Here is a 19,997-nt window from a genome sequence, read left to right on the forward strand (position 1 = left end):
TGACCCCGGCTGCTCCTAGCTCCCTGGAACCTGAAAGTGGTTGGGGACGTGGCAAGAACAGGCCGAAGACAAGGCTCTTGGCGCCATCTTTCCAGCACCCCGAGTGCTTTTAAGCTGTGTCGGGAGATGCAGCTGTGCTTGGGGACTTGGAAATAAGGTCAGCGCGTCCACCTTCTCATGACTTAGTTGTGCGAAACTGACGCCCTGCCTGCGTCCAGGGGGGATTCCAGCCACAGCCAAGTCTTTGTACTAGAGATGGTTAGATTAGCATGGAAATTCAGACTCCTCCAGAAAGGCAGTGGGGGTGACCCCCGTGAAGCCCCGGGCTAGGTGGCCGCCATTGCAGAGACCCCTGGCAGCACCGAGGGCCATCAGTGCGCTGCAATGGCCGGGGCCGCAGCGGTCCTCCTTCCGGGCCACGTCCCTCTATCCCTGTTTCCGGGGGCTCTGCACCAGCAGGAACAGGCTGGCGGCAGCAGGGCCTGGGGCACGTGGGCTCTGCTTTCTCTGACTCGATCCTTGGCTTTGGGCCATGCCCGGGCTGCTTATTCTGTCGCCAGGCTGCCTGTGGGTCCAGCGGGGAGCACAGTCTCCCTGAGGGCTTCTCCTCTCCAATCGGCCCTTTGGCGTGGGCCTGGTGGACCACCATGTTCCCTGGGCAGGAGGGAGATTGCTCCGCCCTGGATGCTGGGGGCACGGCACCATCTCTTTCCTTTGGGGTGGCCCGGCCTTGCCTACCGAGGTCTCAAGGGCCTAGGCTGACCCCCTCGTGCTCAGGGGTGGACGCCCGTGGCCCCTAGGGCCTCCTGTGGGTGTCGTCTCAGGAGCAGGCGGGTGCGGCTTAATTATGGAGCCGGCCACCAGCCCGGCGCACTGTCCCCTCCCCATGCAGCCTCCTTGGTGCGGTCCAACACAGCAGTGGGCAAGCTGAGGCCTGCCCTGGACTAATGAATAGTCATGAGGAATAAAGGGGTGGGCCCCTGTTTTGTTGTTGGATGCAGCTCGTTGACAGAACTAAGGGAGATGGAGAGGGCGCAAATGCCAACAAACAGCCCACATGTTCCGGAGCATCCTTGGCCCCTGCTCCTCTAGCCACGGAGCCTCTCCGCCTGGGCCCACCCTGCCAGGCGGCCACCTCTCTGCCCCTCGCCCCCCAGCCACCCAGACCCATGCCTCGCCCCTCGGCACACCTGCTCCCCGGTGTGTGCAGACCCTCACGCGCCCACCATGCTGTACGTCAGTGACCCCATGCAGCACTTCGCCACGGTAGGTGTGCCCCGTGCGCCCTTCTGATCTATTCGGGGACCCTTGTCTCTATCCTTCTCAGGAGGCTTGGTGGGGCTTCCACCATGATGCAGGGGTCAGGGGGGCATTCTCTTGTCTGTCCCCCTGGTCAGGCACCTGCTGCCGTTGGGGTGTCACCATTTGGGGTGAGCAGAGGCAGGCGGGAGGAGCTGAGGGGCTGGGGGCAGGTCCCAGGCATGGAGGCAGAGGTCTGCCCATCCTGGAGAAGCTCTGAGGAGCAGCGCCCACTGGCTGGGCAGGACCAACAGCCAGGGAGAGGAAGGCAGGGTGCTATCTGGTCAGGGCTGGGTGGCTGCCTCTTGACGTGGGGGTTTCCGACGCTCCCTGGCTTTAGGCTTGTGGCTCTGTCCCAGGCTCAGGGTTCTGGGGCTGCCCTGCCCTGCCCTCCCCCAGCAGCCAGGAGCTCAGCGTACCCGGGAGGTTATCTTTGCTCCCAGGGCTTGGGCTGTGAAGATGTCACCGCCTGATCCCAGGCCACGAGCATCCTCACCTGGGAATCTGCTCATTTGGCAGCAGTGGCAGGAGCATTTCTTGCCCGTTGAGGGCTGGCTTGGTGTGGGTCTGAGCTCCAGGTCGAGGACTTGCAGTAGGCTGGCCTCAAGGCGTCCTGTTGCACCCTCATGGAGGGGCAGCTGGCGTAGCAGAGGCAAAGGAAGTGACTGCAGCCTGCGCTTGGCCCCTGTGGCCTGAGCCCCGGGGACCTGGGCTCATTTCCAGACATGCCAGGTCCCTGGGGCCAGGCAGGCAACAGGCTGCTAATTGAGCAGGTGGTGGGTGGGGCACAGCTGCTCCACGCAGGGCCATTTTTCCTGCCACTGAGGCAGATAGAGTAGGGGCCACTGGTACTATGTGCCCTGCGGGAGACCCAGCAGTGGGCAGAGGGACAGGACGGACAGTTGGACAGAGTCCAGGTGTCCCCAAGCTCTTTGGGCAGAGGACAGGAGCCGTGAGTGCAGAGCCACAAAGACCTGAGGGGGCGGCAGCCTTTGGAGACCTGTGGGCTCTTGGCAGTGTGTGTGCGTGCACAGGTGTGCTTAGGTGTGTGTGTGTACTCACGTGTGTGTTTATGTGCGTGAGTGTGTCTGAGCATGGATGTGCGTGTGAGTGAGAATGTGTGTGTGTGTGTGTGTGTGTTGGTGTGCATTGCGTACTGAGATAGGTACATGTGTGGTTGTGCCTGTGGGCACACGGCAAGGCCATGGGAAGAGTGCCAGTGCACATTGGCCGGGAGGGGTGAGGGGTGTGGGAGACCTGTTTACACGGCCTGATCCGGGCACTAGCTCCGTGCACTCGAGTCTGGAAACTCCATGGCCTCTCTCCACACCCCCGGCATGACCTTTTTATCTGAAACCCAGCCCTGGGAAAGGAAGTGGCTGTCCCCGAATGGGCCACTGCTGGAGTGGGGAGGGGGCATTCTTCCTCCTCTCTCTCTCTCCCGTCTGTCACTCACTCATTCACTGATTCCTTTGTCCACCAACACATGTCACCGGGCTCACACGGCAGGCCGGGGACTCCCTGGGGAGCAGCCTCGTGCCCCCAGACTCTCCATGTAGGCGGTCTGTGAGCCAGGAGGGGCTGTCTTCCTGCTGCGAGGGTGTCTGATTGTCACGCATGGAACCCAAGGCAGAGCCAGAAAGCCCAGGCCCTGGAGGCCAGTGCTCCTGCCCAGCCGGCTGTGAAGCCCTGAGGACTCAGGGGAGTCTGGTGTTGCATTTTCTCTTGAATGAGTGGTTATCTCAGTATAAGTCAGCGGAGGCTGGGCACGGCTGCTTTGTGGCGCCTTTCCCGGGGGTGGGGGCTGGGGACACGTAGAGACCAGCTGCTCTGGGCCGTGGAGCATCACCTCCCGGCCGGTGGGTACGTGGGAAGCCGCTGGCATCCACCCCACTGCTACTCCCTGTGCCTTGGGGACCAGCAGTGGCCAACCTTGTCATCACTAGGCTTCTCTGTGGACCAACAGTAACTGTGGTCCCTTCATTTGTTCGTTTGTTCAGTCAGCAGGTGTCCATCGAGCAGCTCCGATGGTTCGTATCTGGGACAGGTAGAAGGCAGAGCCCCTTCCCTGGGCAGGTGGGCTGGGCTGGGACATGCTGGTTTGTCAAAGTGTCTGTCTCCTGTTTCTGTCCCAGAGGGAGAGTATTCCAGACCCTTCCCGCTGCATGCGAATGTCTCGAGAGAGGAAATGGTACTTGGCCCAAAGCTTACTTGGTCACCTTTGTTGTTGTTGAGAGCCCGCTGGGCCCGCCAGGCCGGGAAGGAAGCATGGAGCTGCAGGGTGCTGTCAGAGCTCCTGGCGGGGTTTCCTGCAGGACCCACCTTTCTGAGCCCCGGTTCTTACCTGGGAGCAGGATGGTGCTACCAGGATCTCTGCTCAGCCCGCTCTGTGCTGGGGGCTCAGTGGGGCCACGGAGTCTGATCCTGAGGGCTTAGCTGCACTCTCGGTCTGCTTTGTTGGCCGTCCTTCCCGGTGAGGGCTGAAACCCACGCCTGCCGTGGCTTTGGCGACTCCCGCTTACTGGGGTCCTTCAGCTGGCACGGATGTGGGGCTTGGGGCGTGATGGGGACCAGGCGCTCATGGCACAGGAAAGAGCCGAGGACGCGCTCAGGGGGGTGCTTCGCAGATGAGCGGTCCAGAGCCGGGCCCCTGGGACTCTGAGTTTTCCCGGTCGGAAACCTCTGCTTTCCCGTTCACTACTCTTTCCGGTGGGCGTCCGGCGGCCCCACCCAGCCTCCTCCTGGCCTTCGCTGCTTCGCTGTTTGTCAGGGCTCTAGAGTCTCAAAAGATAAACAAGGGCAATATCAGACACTGCTGGCTCTTCCTGGGCCTGTCTCTGTTGACGGGCCGGCCCTGTCTGCGCTGCAGGGTCATTGTGAGCCGGATCAGGAGCCACTGGGTGGGGCCGTTCTGCCGTCCCTGGGCCCGGCCCCGGGTGGGTGTGCGTGGTGTGTGCTGTGTGAACACGGTCATCTCTGAGCCGGAGCAGTGTGAGATGCGTGAGAGGGCACAGGGCTTCGGAGCCACTGAGAACGTGGGTCAGGGTCACCCTCTGCTCCCACAGACAGTGCAGCCTCTGGGCAGGAAGGACCCCAGGTGGGAAAAGCCAATCCGTGCGTCAAGAAATATTTGCTAAGCGCCTACTGCATACAAGGGCATACCGAGGCGGGAGGGACACGAACCCACACGGGTTCTAGGAGCCTCTGCTGCAGTGCTGAGAGCAGACCACAGGAGGGCAGGGCGGACGCTGGGAGCTGGGATAACCCAGGGAGGGATGCTGGCACCTTGGGCTGGGTGGGAGCAGGCGAGGTGGAGAGAGCCCGGTTCTGGATGGGATTTGCTGATAAACTGGGTATGAGGGTAGGGGTGACCCGAGGTTTGGACCTAGGCGACTGGGTGAAGGGAGTGGCCATTTATTGAGATGGGCAACTGCAGAGGGGGGATTTGGAGTGAAAAGGAAGTGTTCTGCTTCAACTGTGTTGTGTGTGAGACGCTCTTCAGCCTTCTCACAGGTGAGAAGGAGCAGCAGGCAGGGAAGAGAGGAGGAAGAGGAAGGGAAGGAGGAGAAAAAGGAGGATGGAGAGGAAGGGAGGAGGAGGAGAAGGAGGGGAGCCAGGGGAGGAAGACGGAGAGGAAGAGGGGGGAAGAGGAGAGGGGAGGAGGGGGATGGAGAGGAGAGAGGGGAGGAGGGAGAGGAAGAGAAGAGAGGAGGAGGACGAAGAGGAGGGGAGGAGGGGGAGGGGAAGGAGGGAGAAGAGGGAGGTGTGGACTTCCTGAAGTCACGGGAGGGAGGGAGGGGCTGTCCAGAAGCAGGCTGGACCTGAGAAGTGTCCCAGACCAGGGGGCATCAGGGGAGGTGTGGGAGGCAGTCAGATGGGAGTTTGAAGATGACCTTCAGAATAAGGGCAGGAGAGGAATCCAGGAAAATGTCAAGGTTTTGTTTGAGCCTTGCAGGCGGGAGGGAGGGTGAGGAGTCTGGGCCACGTTGGCTGGACATAAGGGGCCGCTTGGACCCTCTGGGGCAGGTGTCCTGGGGGCTGGAGGGCGTGGGTGGAGATGACCAGTGGCGAGTCCCAGCATTGGTGGGGTTTACAGTCAGGGCTGGGTGGGGGCTGCACCAAGGGAGAGTAACTGGAGAGGAGATCGAGGCCTGGGCTCCAACACTGGGCTCTCCAAGTTGGAGATGGGCAGAGGGAGAGACACCGTAAAGGAGATGAGGGAGCAGCTGGGGCAGCCAGGAGAGGGTGCCGAGGAGACAGGGAAGGGCAGCCGGGGACGCCGCCCAAGTGGTGGGAGAGAGCCAGGATAGAAAAGGAACAGGGACCACTGGGACCCCGGCAGGAGGTGTTCCTTTGGAGACGACAGAGCTGAACTGGGAGTGGCTGAGCAGGGACTGGGCTGAGGAATGGAGGGGCAGCCACAAGGCACCCCGACCTTGGGCTGCGAGGGTGAGAGGCTCTCTGGGGCCTGGGGAGGGACTGACTGTTCCAGAAGGGAGATCCCAGAGCCTGCTGCAGGGGGATGGAGAATGGGTCACCCCATTCTCTGGGCTCGCTGCGCCTGATGCGCTCCACCTGCTCGCACTCCTGCCCCCTCAGCCAGGGTCTGCGCCCACCCCGAAGTCCCCGTGGCAGCCCGGCCTCCCCTGAGGGCCAGCCGCCTCTCTGCATCCCCATGTGGATGTCTGGTGGGACCTCAACTTACCCGCCCAAGCTGAGCTCCCACCTTCCCCCGTGGGTGACACGTCCTGTCTCAGCTGGTGGGAATCCGCTCTTCCTCCCTGAGGCCAAACCCTGAGCTGTTCTTGACCCCTGCGTGCAACACCCAACGTCCTGTTTATTAGGGGCCGTCAGCGTGACCTTTGAAGGTGTCAGGCCCCCCGCGCTGCTCCCACACGACTCACAGGTCTCCCCGTCGCTGCCTTTGACTCGGGGCCAGAGGGACCCCGGACTGAGCTACACTGCTCCTCGGCTCAATGCCCCCCACTCCCCCCGCCCTGCCCCCTGCCTCTCACAGGCTCCAGCCACGCTCTGCTACGGCAAGGAGGGCTCTGCTTCTCTGACCAGCTCTTGCACTCAGCCCTGCCCCCCGGCCCTTCCTGCAGCTGCAGGCCCTCTACCCGCTGCTCTTCCCCAGGCCCTGCCCAGTACCCTCCTTCGGGACTCCACTAATCGCTGCCTTTGCCTTGTAGAGAGTCCCCTGGCCTGGGCGCCCCCTGCCCGGCTGCCTGTTTTGAAGCCGCGAGCCCCCTGCTCGCTCATTGCTGGTTTCTTTGCTGTCATCGCCTCTCGGGAGACAAGTTGGGGGAGGGCATGGGCCTCTGCATCCCGCCGCTGTCTCCCAGCGCCTGGGACAGTGTTGAAGGGATGAGCCATCTTCACCGGCCAGGAAGCTGGTCCGGGTCACAGAGCTGGTGGGAGGAGCTGGGTTGGCCTGTCTGTCCCTCCAGAGGCCTGAACTGGGGAGGTAATGAGCGAACCAGGGCTGAGGGCGGCTGCCTCTGCCTGGATTGCCCTCCCCCAGCTCTCTGGGCTGCTTTCCTCCATCTTTGTGTCCCAGCTCAAATGCCGTGGCGGAGGGCCGTCCACAGTGGCACACATGTGACTCCCACCTCACTCTCCCTGTGACCTTCGTTGCACTTGTCACAATCCAAATTCTCCGTCCATCTGCTCATCTTACTCTCCCCCACTGAGGAGGGCAGCCACCCTGCTGACTGGCCCAAAGTGACCTCAGCATCCCCCACGATGTCTGGTGCAGGCGGGGCCTGATTAGCATCTGTAGGACAGACAGACAGACTGATGCACAGATGCATAAAGGATGTGAGGGCTGACACCTGGGCCAGGCTCTAGGGCTGCAGGCAGGGAGGTGGGAAGGCTGATCGTCCCCCAGCGGTGCTCAGGGAGGAGGGGAGCTATGCCAGAATGCCCCACCTGCATTCCAGGTTCTCGGCATCCTCGGAGGTTGGGCCTGAACTGGGCCCATTTCCTGTTGGTTAAATAAAGTCTGCATCCCTTGGGCCACCTGCCTGTTCATGGGCAGTTCCGAAGAGCCCAGAGGGCTGCAGCCCGGAGACCCAACCGGGGCCCTGCGGATGCTCTCGGGTCCAGTCGGCCCACCCTCACTCATCTCCACAGCGCTGTCTGCAGGTGGAGGCGGCCCTGGGCCTCACGGTCCTGCAGACACACGCCTCGGCAGCTGAGCGGGGCTTCTGGGGGCATGTTTCTCCGACGTGAGGTGTGGAAAGTTCCACATGGCCCTGGCATAGGATTGGGCAAGGCTTTGCCTCAGCCCCAGTGAGAGGAGAGAGCGCGTATGTGCATATTTTCAGGAGGAGAGGGAGCTTCCCCCCCAAGCACAAGTCGAATCTTGTTGGCATTTCCATCCATTTAATCACAGACTCCGGGAGATACTGTGGGAAATACCAGCGGGATGGAGGTCTTGTTTCGGGAGGGATGGGTTATCTCCATGCTGAAGCCCAGCCTGCATGTCAGTCGCTCACCTCTGGGTGAGGCTGCACCCAAGCCCAGACATGCCTGCGGGAGAAGATCAGGGAGTTTGAAGTTTCATACCCTATAAAAAAGTCTGGTCTTAGCATTCTCCTGGGAGCATGGGGGCACAGGGTGTCAGAGCAGACATCTGCCTAGGGGTGGTGGAGAGAGAAACCTCAGGGAGAGGGGGCCTGGCTGACCCTCCCCAGGATGCTCCAGGCAGACCCCTCTGATATCAGACCCCGGGGCCTCAAACCCGGAGCTGGTGCCCACCTTGCACCACGCAGTAGCAACAGTCGTGATAACACAGACTCGTGTCTGCCCCGCTCAGAGCTCCTCTCCCAGTGCAGGGAGCAGAATGATCAGCAACACGGTAGATGCCCGGGGCCGGGGGAACTGTGTATCGTGAGTGGGGAGTGCTGGGCTGCCCGCCCCACCCCCAGGCGACGTCTAAGTAGAAGGCGAGGGAGCCAGCTCAGTGGTGATCTGGGGAGGAGCGTCTGGGCCGAGGGCCCAGCAGAGTGTCCGGGGCTCCTCCAGCGGCCCCCTCTCCCTGCGTTGGTCACCATAGAGGCCCTCGCAGTCAGCCCCGCTCCGATTTGGATCCTCACTCTGGTCTCGTGAGGAAGGCTTGACTGACACTGTTCACTCCGTTTTTCACAGAGAGGGGCCACGTGGCCAGGCCATGGTGACGCTGGGGCTCAGGACCCCAGTCTCTTGATTCTCCTGCCAAGCCCGGGGCCCCGTGACATAATTCCCACCACGGAAGCTTGCCCGACCTGGGGAAGGACAGATCTGTGCACCTTGCCTTTTGAGCTCAGCTCCTGGCCAGGAGGGGCCAGCCAGGCCAGGCTGCTGGAGGAGGAGTCTGGGGAGGTGGGCTCTGAGCCTGCCTGGAGGCTGGAGGGCAGAATCCAGCTTGGGAGTGGAGAGGGGCTGGGGGGAGTGAGGTGAAGGCCAGGGTGCCCGTCAGGTCAGAGGCTGCAGGATGTGGCCAGAACAGAGCCAGGGGAGGCCTTGCCCTAGGCCAGCAGTGGGCTGCTCCAGTGAACACCAGTGAATGCCGGGTGCACAGGGGATCCGCGAAGACCATTCATTGGAGCTGTGAAGGGAGATGTGTTTGCAAGGCCCAGAGCTCGGGGAGCAGCAGCCACAGCAGGCGGGCCAGTGTGGGGACTCAACAAGGTTTGGAGGGAGGGAGGGGGAGCAGGAGGGAGGGAGAAGGGAAGGAGGGAAGGAAGAAGGGAGGGACTTGTGAAGCCTCAGGCCCTGTGGTTCACCACCTTCCACATCCAGGAAGGTCACAGGTGGATTTTCCTCGGAGGTGCATTCGGGCCCTTGGTTTTCTTTGGAAGGGTTTTGGAAATGTCCTCATTCCCCATCATCAGGCATCTGGGGAAAGGATGGAGGACTGATCGTACCACCTCAGCAGCCAGACCTCCCTTTCAGGGTCTTAGGAGGGATGCTTTGTGTGAGGGTATCATCCTGACCAAACCTTGAAAGAACAGTAAAAGTCTTACAAGCATGAAACCTCCATTTCTGCCACAAATACAAATGAATGCAGGCTGAGTGAGCTGGCCTTCCTGTGGCTTATAAAAGGCACAGACTTTATTTATTTATTTATTTTTTGTGAGGAAGATCGGCCCTGAGCTAACATCTGCCAATCCTCCTCTTTTTTTCCCGAGGAAGACAGGCCCTGGGCTACATCCGTGCCCATCTTCCTCCACTTTATAAGGGACGCCACCACAGCATGGCTTGACAAGCAGTGCGTCCATGCGTGCCTGGGATCCAAACCGGCAAACCCCCGGGCCACCGCAGTGGAGCACGCGCACTTCACCAGCTGTGCCACGGGGCCGGCCCCAAAGGCACAGACTTTAAAAAAAACAATTTATTTTCCATCTACATCCCCAAAAATCATATGAGATGGTTTACAAATTTTAAATAGATAAACACATAAAATGGGATACTTATAAAACCACGAAGTCCGGCTTACGATGAAAGGACTGATCCCTTGGAGCAGGAAGAGCCCTGTTCCTGGAGAACTCACTGGCTGTTGGGATGGTGATCTGGTTGGGGGCTCAGAAGAGGACGCAGGGGAGATGCCCCCCTGCCCTCACAGGGAGGTGGCCTGGCTCTGGGGCACTGGTGGGCTTGGGGCTGGCTGGCCTGGACCATGGTCGGTGCACGTTGTGGCCACTCCCACCAGGGGCTCCCGGAAGGGCTGCTGTGGCGAGAGCTGCCTTTGACCACCAAGTGTGCCCAGAGCAGGAGTGGACGTGGTGGGCCCGCAGGGGTTTTGGGGTCTATTTGTGAGTTCGGGGTCTGGTTCATTCAACCCAGTTTCTGAGCATCCAGTCCGGTGCCAGATGTGACATGACAGGTGGGAACTGACCTCCCTGAGGCACGAGGGTCTCCCGATCACCCCATCCATGTGCCTGCTGAGTGAGCGAATGAGGGTCTGGGTCCCCCCCTGCTCCTCAGCATGGCCGACCTGGCCTCAGTTTCCTCGTCTGCAGCCCTCGTCTTGTTGGGCTTCTGTGCAGATGAGGGTCCCACAGCCGTCCTACAAGGTGTACCTTGACTTCATCCCCACTTTGCAGAGGACAAAACAGAGGCCTCGGGGGGTGGAGTGATGCGCTGGGTCACATCGTGGGGCTGGGACTCAGCCCCCCACCCCGGGTATCCTGATCTTAAAGCTCTGCTCTGCCCCTCTGGACCTGGGAGGTCCCTGCATCCCTCTCCTCCTGCCCCCAGGACATGTCCTTGCGTGGGGTGCCCTCCTTGGACCTCCTGCTCCTGAGGGCAGTGGGCTGGGCAATGGGATGACCAGGAGAGCCCCTTGTTCCGGAATGGCCAGCCCGGGCCTCCATCTCCTGCCCACCTGTGGGGATCCCCGACCCCAGCTTGGCTGACAAAGGGCCCTGGGGTCCTGGGCTGGGATGTCCAGCCTGTGGAGCAGGGGCTGCAGGGCAGGGCTGAGCTCGGATCCCCCGGGCGGGCAGACCAGTGGGCAAGCAGGACCCTCAGCTGGCTCTAGGGTGGGGCTCAGGGCCTGACCCTGGAGATGGGAGCCGGGTTCCCTCGAGGCCTCTCACCCCCAGCCCCTATTCTTTGCTGAGGTCACAGCCCTGCAGGCCCCCCCCTCCCCCAGGGCAGGGCATGGGGAGGATCAAAGGCAACAAGGTCTGGGAATGGGGTTGAGACCTGAGACTCTGGCCAAGCACGTGTGTGTGAGCATTTACAAGCCTGCTGTCCCCAGCTCGCTATCCCCAACCTGGTGCTAACCACAAGCACAGCGGATCTACAGGGACTGGAGAGGAGGCCCCAGAGGCTGGTGACGAGGTGGGTGGGGTGGGGCAGGAGCAGGACCAGGATCCCACCCCAGGGCGGCCCCCTCGGGCCTCAGGAGCATCCTCAATTCCTTGGGACTCCCAGAGTCCTGGGCAGAGGCCAGCTCCCTTCCTGGAGGGGTGGTGCCCAGACAGTTTAGGACATCTGTCCAGGGAGCGGGGCCTCTGCTCACCCCCTCCCCATCCGTCAGCCTCCTCCCTCTGCAGACGGTGGCCGCAGCCTGATGTCTAAGCCCCTTGCTCCATCCCTGTGTGTGTTCTGGGCCCTGTGTATGAGAACACCGTGCACGTGGTCCCCAGGGAGACAGCCCGTGTGTGCCTTTGCCTGACAGCAGAAATAGGCCACCCTGGGATTCCAGCTTAAGAAGCACTGACCCTGGGAGCAAGCCCGGCTGCCCTGTGGAGGCTGACCCGGGCACACAGTGCACAGACTGTCTGCACGCTGAGGGCAGGTCTGACGTCCTGTGTCCCTGCCCAGCGTCTCTCCACGTTGGCAGAGAGCGTCTGAATGCGTGTTTGTGGGGCAAATGGACAGGGACCGTCGTAGAGGGGCCTGCCCGGTCCTGGTGTGTGAGGATCCCTGGCATCGTCCTGCTCTACTGGACACACTGAGGACCTGGGAGGGGGTGCGCTCTCCCGGCCCGGCCCTGAGCCCCTCCCAGGGCTCCTACCCACCTCCCACCAGGATGTGGAGCCTCAGAGGCAGGCCTGGCACATCCGAGACCTGGACGCTGGAGGGGAGGCCACCGGCTGGCTCCGTCACCCCCACCCGCTCGCGGCCCTCCTTGGGTCGGGCCCAGGAGCCCTGCACGCACATGTAGGCACATGTGGGCCGCCGCGGGCCGGGCGTGTCCTAATCAGCCCACTCTCTTGGGAGTTCTTCTTGAAAGCAAAACAAACCAAAAAAGTCCTGGTTTTGCCCGGGTTCCTCGCTGCTGCCAAGTGGGTCTCGCCTTGGCTTCCGGGGCCTCTGGTTCTGGAGGAAACCCCCACTCAGGGCTTCCATGCGGCCGTGTTGTGCCTCCGACGTGAGACGGGCCTCTGCCCGGGGTCCATGCTTCCCTGTTTCGGCAGCTCGGTGGGTCCCAGGGGAAGCCACCCCGGCAAAGCTCCCCAGCTGGGCTAGGAAGGAAATGCAAAGAACTTTCCTGTGGGCAGGGAAGGAAAGGCCCTTGAGGAGCTGTGCAGTAGCCCCCACACTTCCTCTGCCGTACTCAGAGCCACAGCTGCGTGCAGCAAACCGGACAGAAATCTCTGCCATCTCCTGGGGGAGCAGGACCCAGGGAAGGGGCAGCCCCAACAGCGTCCACTGGAACTAGCCAGCCCAAAACGGTGCTGCTGTGGTCCCGCTCCCCTGGGGAAGTGGGAGCTTCTGAGGCACCGAAGTGAAAAGTGCCACTGAGCCTGACATCCTAGAGGGCCAGAGGGAGGAGGGTCTGCAGAGGAGGGCGTGGACCCTCGAACCCTCGCTCGCTCTCTTGCTTACTGCTCAGGGCGGCTCTCCCCAGGGAGCCTGTTGGAGGCCCCTTGGACCGTGTTGAGGGCTCTGCGGGTTTCCGAATTTGCTGCGCAGAGCGGCCTCTTCACATCTCGTTAGGACTCCCGCACACTCACGGGCCCTGCCTGCTGGAAGCCTCCGGGTTCCCTCCAGCTCTGTGGCTGCTGGGCGTAGAGATCCTATCAGCCCTGCTCCTTTTGGTTCAGTGACTAATTCCCTGGCACCCGCCTCAGATTGGTAAAGAATGTGGACAAGTTAAAATCTGAACAATGTTGTCGTGGGGCTGCCTCCCGTTCCTCCTGAGCAGGGAGGCAGCCGCCGTTTGCCCCGCCGGCATGGCCATCTGCCTGTTGGGGATGGAGCGGGGAGGACAGACCTGGAACCGTGTGCTGGGCTGTCCTCAATCCTGAGGCCAGGATGGAGGAAGGCTCCCTGCAGCCCTAGGTGGCCCAGGGCTCACCAGGCTCTCAGCCTCCCTGAGCAGGAGGGGTGGGACCTCATGTCTGGACCTCATTCCTGGGCATCCATTGTACCAGGGGGAGCTGCCCTGCCACCCAGCACACGCACCTTTGCCATTCATTCATTCATTCATTCACTTGTCTGCTACTTCCCTCGATCAGCAAACCTCTTGAGTAACCACTCTGTAGTTAGAAACACTCCACAAACGGGGTGCTAATAATAATAATAGCAGTAATCATAGCTGCGAGTCCCTCTCGGCCCCGTGGACACTGACTGAGGGTCCAGTCCAGTGCCGTCCAGGAGAATGGAACGAGAGCCACATACGTAATTTTGCGTTTTCTAGTAGCCACATTAAAAAAGGTGAAAAGAAACTGGTGGAAGTAATGTAATAATTTATTTTATTTATCCCAGACTATGCTCGTGTCAGCACATCATCACTGAAATTGTGAATGAGATGTTTTATTTCACGTTCTTTTCACGGCACTGAGTCTTTGGAATGGGGGAGCCCTGACGCCCACAGCATAGCTCACTTCGCACTGACTCACTTCGCACTGACCACGTCTCACCTGCCCCCGTGGCTGCCATGTGGGATGGTTCCACGCGTGGGGACGCGTTGATGACCCATAGAGCGCCTGTCCTTGTAGGGCCCGCAGTCCAGTCTGGGAGACAGCAACCATGGGCTCACACGGCGTGCACCCTGGGAGCAGCGCTGCCAGTCTGGGGGGGTGAGAGAGCACTCGGGGGTCCCCCAGCCCAGGCCCCACGTGGAGGGGGTGGCTTGTTCTGTCTCCTTGTCTTCTTGGAGTGGGTGGCAGAGGAGGTGAGGGTTGGGTCCCTCTGTTGTTTTATTTTAAATATGTAGCTTTATTGAGTTATAACTTACATACCATACAACTCACCTATTTAAAGTGTACAATGCAGTGGGTTTTTTTTTTCTACTATATTCACAGATATATGTACCCATTATCACCGTCAATTTTAGAATATTTCTGTCACCTCAAAAGTAAACCTTGCATCTCTCAGCTCTCAGCCCTCCACCCCAACCTCAGCCCCCGGCAACCACCGGTCCGCGTCTGTCCCTGTGGATTTGCCTTCCCTGGACTTTCATAGAAATGGAATCACACAGTATGGATGCTCTTGTGCCGAGCTTCTCTCACTTGGCATGTTCTCGCATTTCCTCCAGGTTGTAGCATGTATCAAGATTTTGTTTCTTTCTCGTGGTGGAGTAATAATATTCCATTGTACGGACACCGCAATTTGTTCATGCACCCGCCCGGCGGGGCGGTGGGTGCTGGGGCCTCCCCGTTTTACACGTGCAGGCACAGCCCCAGGGCATCCGCACTGGGGTGGCAGTTACCATCTGGGGCTGGAGTGCGGAGGAAAGCTTCTGCTTTCCCTCCAGGAGCGCGGGGCTGTGGCATTGGTAAGGACCAGCCACCTGGCGCCTGTCACCTCCCTCTCTCTCAGCCATCGCCTGTGTTGAGCTTCCTCCAGGCTGGGCAGCCTTCAGCAGAGGATTGTTCCTACTGAGAATTGCCCTCCCCAGGCCGGCAGGGGGCCTGGGGGCTCTGAGGACCCTTATCAAGGACACACCAGGAATGTGTGCTCTCCAGTGTGCTGAGCTGGAGGGGGCCCAGCCCATCTGATGGAGGAAAAGACTGGGGTGCAGAAAAGAGGCTGAGCACTGGGGTCACCCTGTGGCCCTGGGAGAGACCAAGGAATGTGCTCTTTTGTTTTTCAATTTGGAGGAGGCAGGCTGGTGGAGGGGAGAGTGCGGGGTCTATCTGAAGAAGGGCACAAGGCAAGGAACCCCTGCTCCCACTGCCCCCATGGGGACGCAGGCCCTCTGCCTGCCAGATGGAATTCCCCCCCAGTTCACCGTCCCACCCATCCTGGGGCTCTCAGGGTCTCTGCCCCTGGGATGGCTGATCTCCTGTGTCGTCTGCTGGGCCCACCACATCACCCTGGGCAAGTCACTCCCCACCCCATGCCTCAGTTTCCTCATCTGTAAGCCGGGGATAATAGCAGTCCGACCTCAGGCCTGTGAAGCAGATTAAATTAGACCTCGGCGCCGTCTTGGCACGGAGAAAGAACCATTTAAGCGTTTGCGGTTAGAGGCTTTTCTGGCCAATGTCAGCTACTGTGTTACCCTCTGAACCCGAACTTGCCTCCTACTTGAAGCCTCCAGACTGGGGAAGGGGTCTTCTTGGCGGGCCCTCCAGGTGGGATCTGATCTGCCCTGGATTAGAGGCATGGGGCCGGCACCCCTTCCCTCCTTCGCTGGGGCCTCCCTTAACTCCGGAAGGGGGCTGATACATCTCGGGGTCCCAGGACCCCACAGAGGGTGACCCAGGGGACACACAACCGTGCAGCTCCGCATTTCTGTTCCTTCGGTGTGTGGCTCTGGGGGAGGGCTGGGCTGCCAGGGCCCTTGGCTTGCGTAGGGGCAGAGTGTGGACCAGGCAGAACTCTGCCAGCAAGAGGGAATTGCGGAGGGTGGGAGGAGGCATTCTGATGCAGATGGCGGCAGTCCTTCTAGAAGAGCCCCTTTGAAAGCAGCTATTTGGCTCAGCCACTAACCTTCAGCCCCCACCCCCACCACACCACCTAGATGGCCAGACCTAGGGGCCGGATCCGTCCCCCAGGGCCTCCTGGAATCCTCTGCACCAGAGCCCAGGGTAAGCCCACCCTGTATGCTGGGGCCGCCCTCTCCCCCAGCTTCATCTCTCCCACGGCTTGGCTCCCTGAGGCCGGGGTCTCCTCACTTTGAGCTGTAATGGGGGGATGGGAGGCGAGGCTGTCCAGGCCCCTGGAGAGTGCAGTCAGAGCCCACAAGAGCGTCCAGGGGCTGGGAGCCGCCTGCCCCCACAGGCAGCTCCCTCCAGGTGTGCTCGGTGGAGCCCCAGAAACCCTGGCACCCGGGAGGCTGATGGAGAGGGGAGAGCCAGGTGAATGTCAGTTTATCCCAACACAAGTAGTGACCTGTCGGGTGGGGGGGCACCGAGGGAATATTTGGGATGACTGAGCCGCTGGCCCTTTAAGGCTCCTGTAACAGGACACCTCCCGGCCGGGCGCTTCCACTCTCCAGCCTGACTGTGTGTTTCCCCCTCCCTCCTCCCCCATCCCGCGCCAGTCCCAGTTCAATTTGCTGAGCAGCACGATGGACCAGATGAGCAGCCGCGCGGCCTCAACCAGCCCCTACACCCCGGAGCACGCCGCCAGTGTGCCCACCCACTCGCCCTACGCGCAGCCCAGCTCCACCTTCGACACCATGTCGCCTGCGCCGGTCATCCCCTCCAACACCGATTACCCTGGCCCCCACCACTTCGACGTCACCTTCCAGCAGTCGAGCACGGCCAAGTCGGCCACCTGGACGGTGAGTTGCACCCCCGCTCCCAGCGGACATCTGTGGGGCACAGGGTGTGCAGAGGGTGGTTGGGTCCTGGGCACCGAAGGAGGGCCGAGCGTGCCCGGCTGTCCACACAGGGTTCCCGTCTGGCCAGGGAGGCCAGCCGGGAGGAGTGTCGGGCAGGAGGCGGGTCTTGGGGCTGGGCAGTCTGGGTGTACCCACCCCTCGGACCATGGCCAGAGCCGGCCAGCCTCCCTCAGGGCCTCAGAGGGGACGGACATGGGCCGCCAGCGAGGCCCGTGGGGCAGAGACAGACCGTCCTCACCAAGTCCGTCTAGACACATCCTTCCGTGCGCGCAGGTGGGGGCTCTGGTTTGAACCCCGTCCTGGGTGGGCAGGAGGCGCGTGCTGCCCAGAGCCACCTGAGGCCGCCCTGGGGTCCACGGAGGCGCCTCTTCCAGGTGGTGTGGAGTTGGCAAGGAGCGTCTGGTGGTCGGAGGGTTTGGGCTTTGCCTGCAGGGTATCTGCATTGTCATTTCCAAGCACAGGCGTGAGATGGGAAAGTCGGGGTGGAACCCCAGAGCTGCGGATTTGGGTCTCGCCACGGTGCCCTTGGGAGCATTCTGGCCCCGGTTGGGATTTTGCTAACTTTGATAACATCCCTCGTACCGGCGGCTGCTCCCCGAAGCTGGACACTGTGCTAAGCACTTTGAGTTTACATTAACTCTTGAAACCACCCAGCAACCCACAAGGTAGAATGTGTTATTGCGCCATTTTACAGCCAAGGAAACTGAGGCACAGGGAGGGAAAGTAGCTTGCTCAGAGCCACGCAGATAGATGGGAAGTAGGGGTGCTGGCATGGGAAGCCAGTGGCCAGGCTCCTGCAGCTGTGTTTGTAGCCCCTGCGTTGCACTGTCATACTGCAGCTGGGAGAGGAAGGGGCTGCCAGACGTGCCCGCTGGGGCAGCATGAAGGCTGCAGGGACGCCAAGACCCCCTGACAGACCGCAGGCTCCCCTCCGAGTGTGGGGCAGGGCATTGGGCAGGAAAGGCAGCCCCAAGGGTCCTCCGGGTCTCCTGTTCCCCAGCAGGAGGGGGAGAGTGAGCCCTGCCCTGCACCCACCCCATGGGCACCTGGCAGGTCCCGGCCACAGGGCAGCATCACCTCCTCTGGGGAACGGCAGCTCCCTGCTCACCCCTAGCCCCGGAAATGGGACCCTGGAGCAGAGATGCAGGGTGGCCACATCTCCACCCCACAGGAGCACTGAGCAGATGACCATGAGGCTCTGTTGCTTTAGGAACTGGTCCCACGGTCCCCACTGTCCTGCCGGCCTAGGCTGTGGTTTTCCCACGCTCCTGGGGGCTGGAGGTGGGGCGGAGCCTCAGGTAGCCCGGGTCAGGCTCTCAGAGGCCAGTCAGACGGAGTCTTCCTTCCAGTCCACAGCCCCTCTGTGGCTGTCTCTGGTTCTTGCTTGGCTGCAGGCTCCTCCAGCTGCTGGCCCGTGGCTGAGTTGAGGCTCAGCCCGACTCCAGGGCTTCCAGTGGCCGAGAAAGGCGCCTGGTCCAGGGCCCCCACCCCTGTCAGTGCCGTTTTCCTCTTCTGTGAATTTTTTCTCCAACGCTCCTTATCGGTGGTAGTGATAAGGCTTAAATGACATGACGCCCGTGGAGCAGGGGCTTAGCATGGTGGGAGCTGGCGTGTGGTCTTTATTATCGTTTCCTTGGTGGGCAGGGTTGGCGATGGGGTGCCACGGAGCCTACTCCTTCTGGATGCATTGTTCAGCAGCATCTGTGCCTGCTGGAGGGTTCTCTTGGTTCTCTATTGCCTATGGGGTCCTGGTCTCCCCACCCCAGCTTTGAGGTCCAGCTGGGTGACCAAAAGCCAGGTCAGGAGGCCCCTGTTGGCATCCCCACACTTGCACACCTCTGGCGACAGGAGGCTCACTACCGCTCCTATTCAATGTTCAGACTTGTTTCCTAAGCACTTTCTTTCCTCTCTAAGGGGTGGGTCCCAGTCCCTCCTGCACTGACCTTCTGTCATCAGGGCCTGAGTTTCTGGTCCCCTAGGAGTGCTGGCAGGCACTATGGGGGTCCTGGCATCCTTCCTATCCGTTGTTTGAGGATGCTGCTGGGGTCTCTGCAGTGTCTGGGGGGCTTGGAGCGCCTCGGATGGTCTGAGCTGGTCCTCAGGGAGGGCCGGGAGCTGTCCAGCTGCCAGCTGCCTCCTCCGCCTGGGGGCCCTCTGCCACCCTCCAAGTTGCTTCCACCACCGCCTGCCAGGTGTGTGGCCTTAGGGCTGGAGGGGCTCATGGCTTAGTCACAGTTGTCTTGGCCCTAAGTGGTCCCATGGAGTGGTCTGCCCTGGGCAGCCTCTCCCGGGAACAGGAGAAGACTCATCTGTGCCCAGTGGCTCTGCCTCCAAGCTCCAGCTTCCCGTCCCCCCACGCCGGAGCTGCAGATACCGCCCTCCCTGCCTGGGCCCTCCGATGCTCTGGATGCTCCCATGGAGCTGAGCTGAGGAGGAGGGGGCTGTTGACAGCGTCCAGGGTTCCCCCTCCCCAGCCCTTATCTATGCGGGGGGTGGAGGCGGGACAAACATTGATAATGAGATTTTTGGCACCTCAGCTCTCTGGGAGCAGACCCCATGCAGGTTCCTTTCCTTGCCCAGGGAGGGAGAGGACAGACAGTGGCTCAGGTGCAGGAAGGGGACTGCCGGGCGGCTGCCTGCTCACAGCTCTGGGGGTCTGACTGTGCCGGTGCTGCCCAGACTTGCTGTCCAGGCCTCTGCATCATGCTGTGCGCAGCCCCCGCCACACCAGCCAGCTGGTAACTGATAGATAATTCATATTTTTCTCAACTATAATTCCAAATTGACTGCTGCCTTCACTCCTTTGCTCGCTCAGGAAAAACACCCTCACCGGCTCCCAAGTGACCACAGCTGTGAATGGGGTCTTTGGCTTCTGTCTGGCCCAGGCCCCCTGTGGGTCATCCCAGCCCAGGCTGGTTCATGTGCCCTGCCCAGCTTCTGTCAGACCTCACATCTCCCGCCTGTTCTTCTTGGGCTCCAAGCGTCTGGCACCCTCGGCTCACAGGCATGCGTGTGCCTGCACACGTGCATGCACACACACTCACACACACAAAACCACACACACAGGTGAACGCACGTGCATGTGCGTGTGTACACGCACACAGTGTACACGCATACACACATATGTGCATGCACGCACACTCACACACATGCAAAACCACACACAGGTGAACACACAGATATGCATGCACGCACACTCACACATATGCAAAACAATACACACAGGTGAATACACATATGTGCATGCACGCACACTCACACATATGCAAAACAGTACACACAGGTGAATACACCTACGTGCATGCATGCATACTCACACACATGCAAAACCACACACACAGGTGAACACACGTGCATGCACGCACACTCGCACACGCTAAACCACACACACAGGTGAACACACGTGCAGACATGCGCACAGTGTACATGCATACACACATGCATGCATGCACACACATACACACAC

General features: G+C 61.0%; 1 protein-coding gene across 1 annotated transcript in view; it reads left to right on the forward strand.

Moving 5' to 3' along the window:
• TP73 (tumor protein p73) overlaps nt 1-19,997 on the forward strand; it is a 71,007-nt gene that overhangs the window by 31,428 nt on the left and 19,582 nt on the right. Inside the window, exon 4 of the mRNA XM_058552727.1 lies at nt 16,229-16,471. Within this exon, the coding sequence (XP_058408710.1) occupies nt 16,229-16,471 (243 nt within the window). The remainder of the gene's footprint in view (nt 1-16,228; nt 16,472-19,997) is intronic.

The sequence above is a fragment of the Diceros bicornis genome, chromosome 13, assembly GCF_020826845.1.
Source record: "Diceros bicornis minor isolate mBicDic1 chromosome 13, mDicBic1.mat.cur, whole genome shotgun sequence".
Taxonomy (NCBI): Eukaryota; Metazoa; Chordata; class Mammalia; order Perissodactyla; family Rhinocerotidae; genus Diceros; species Diceros bicornis.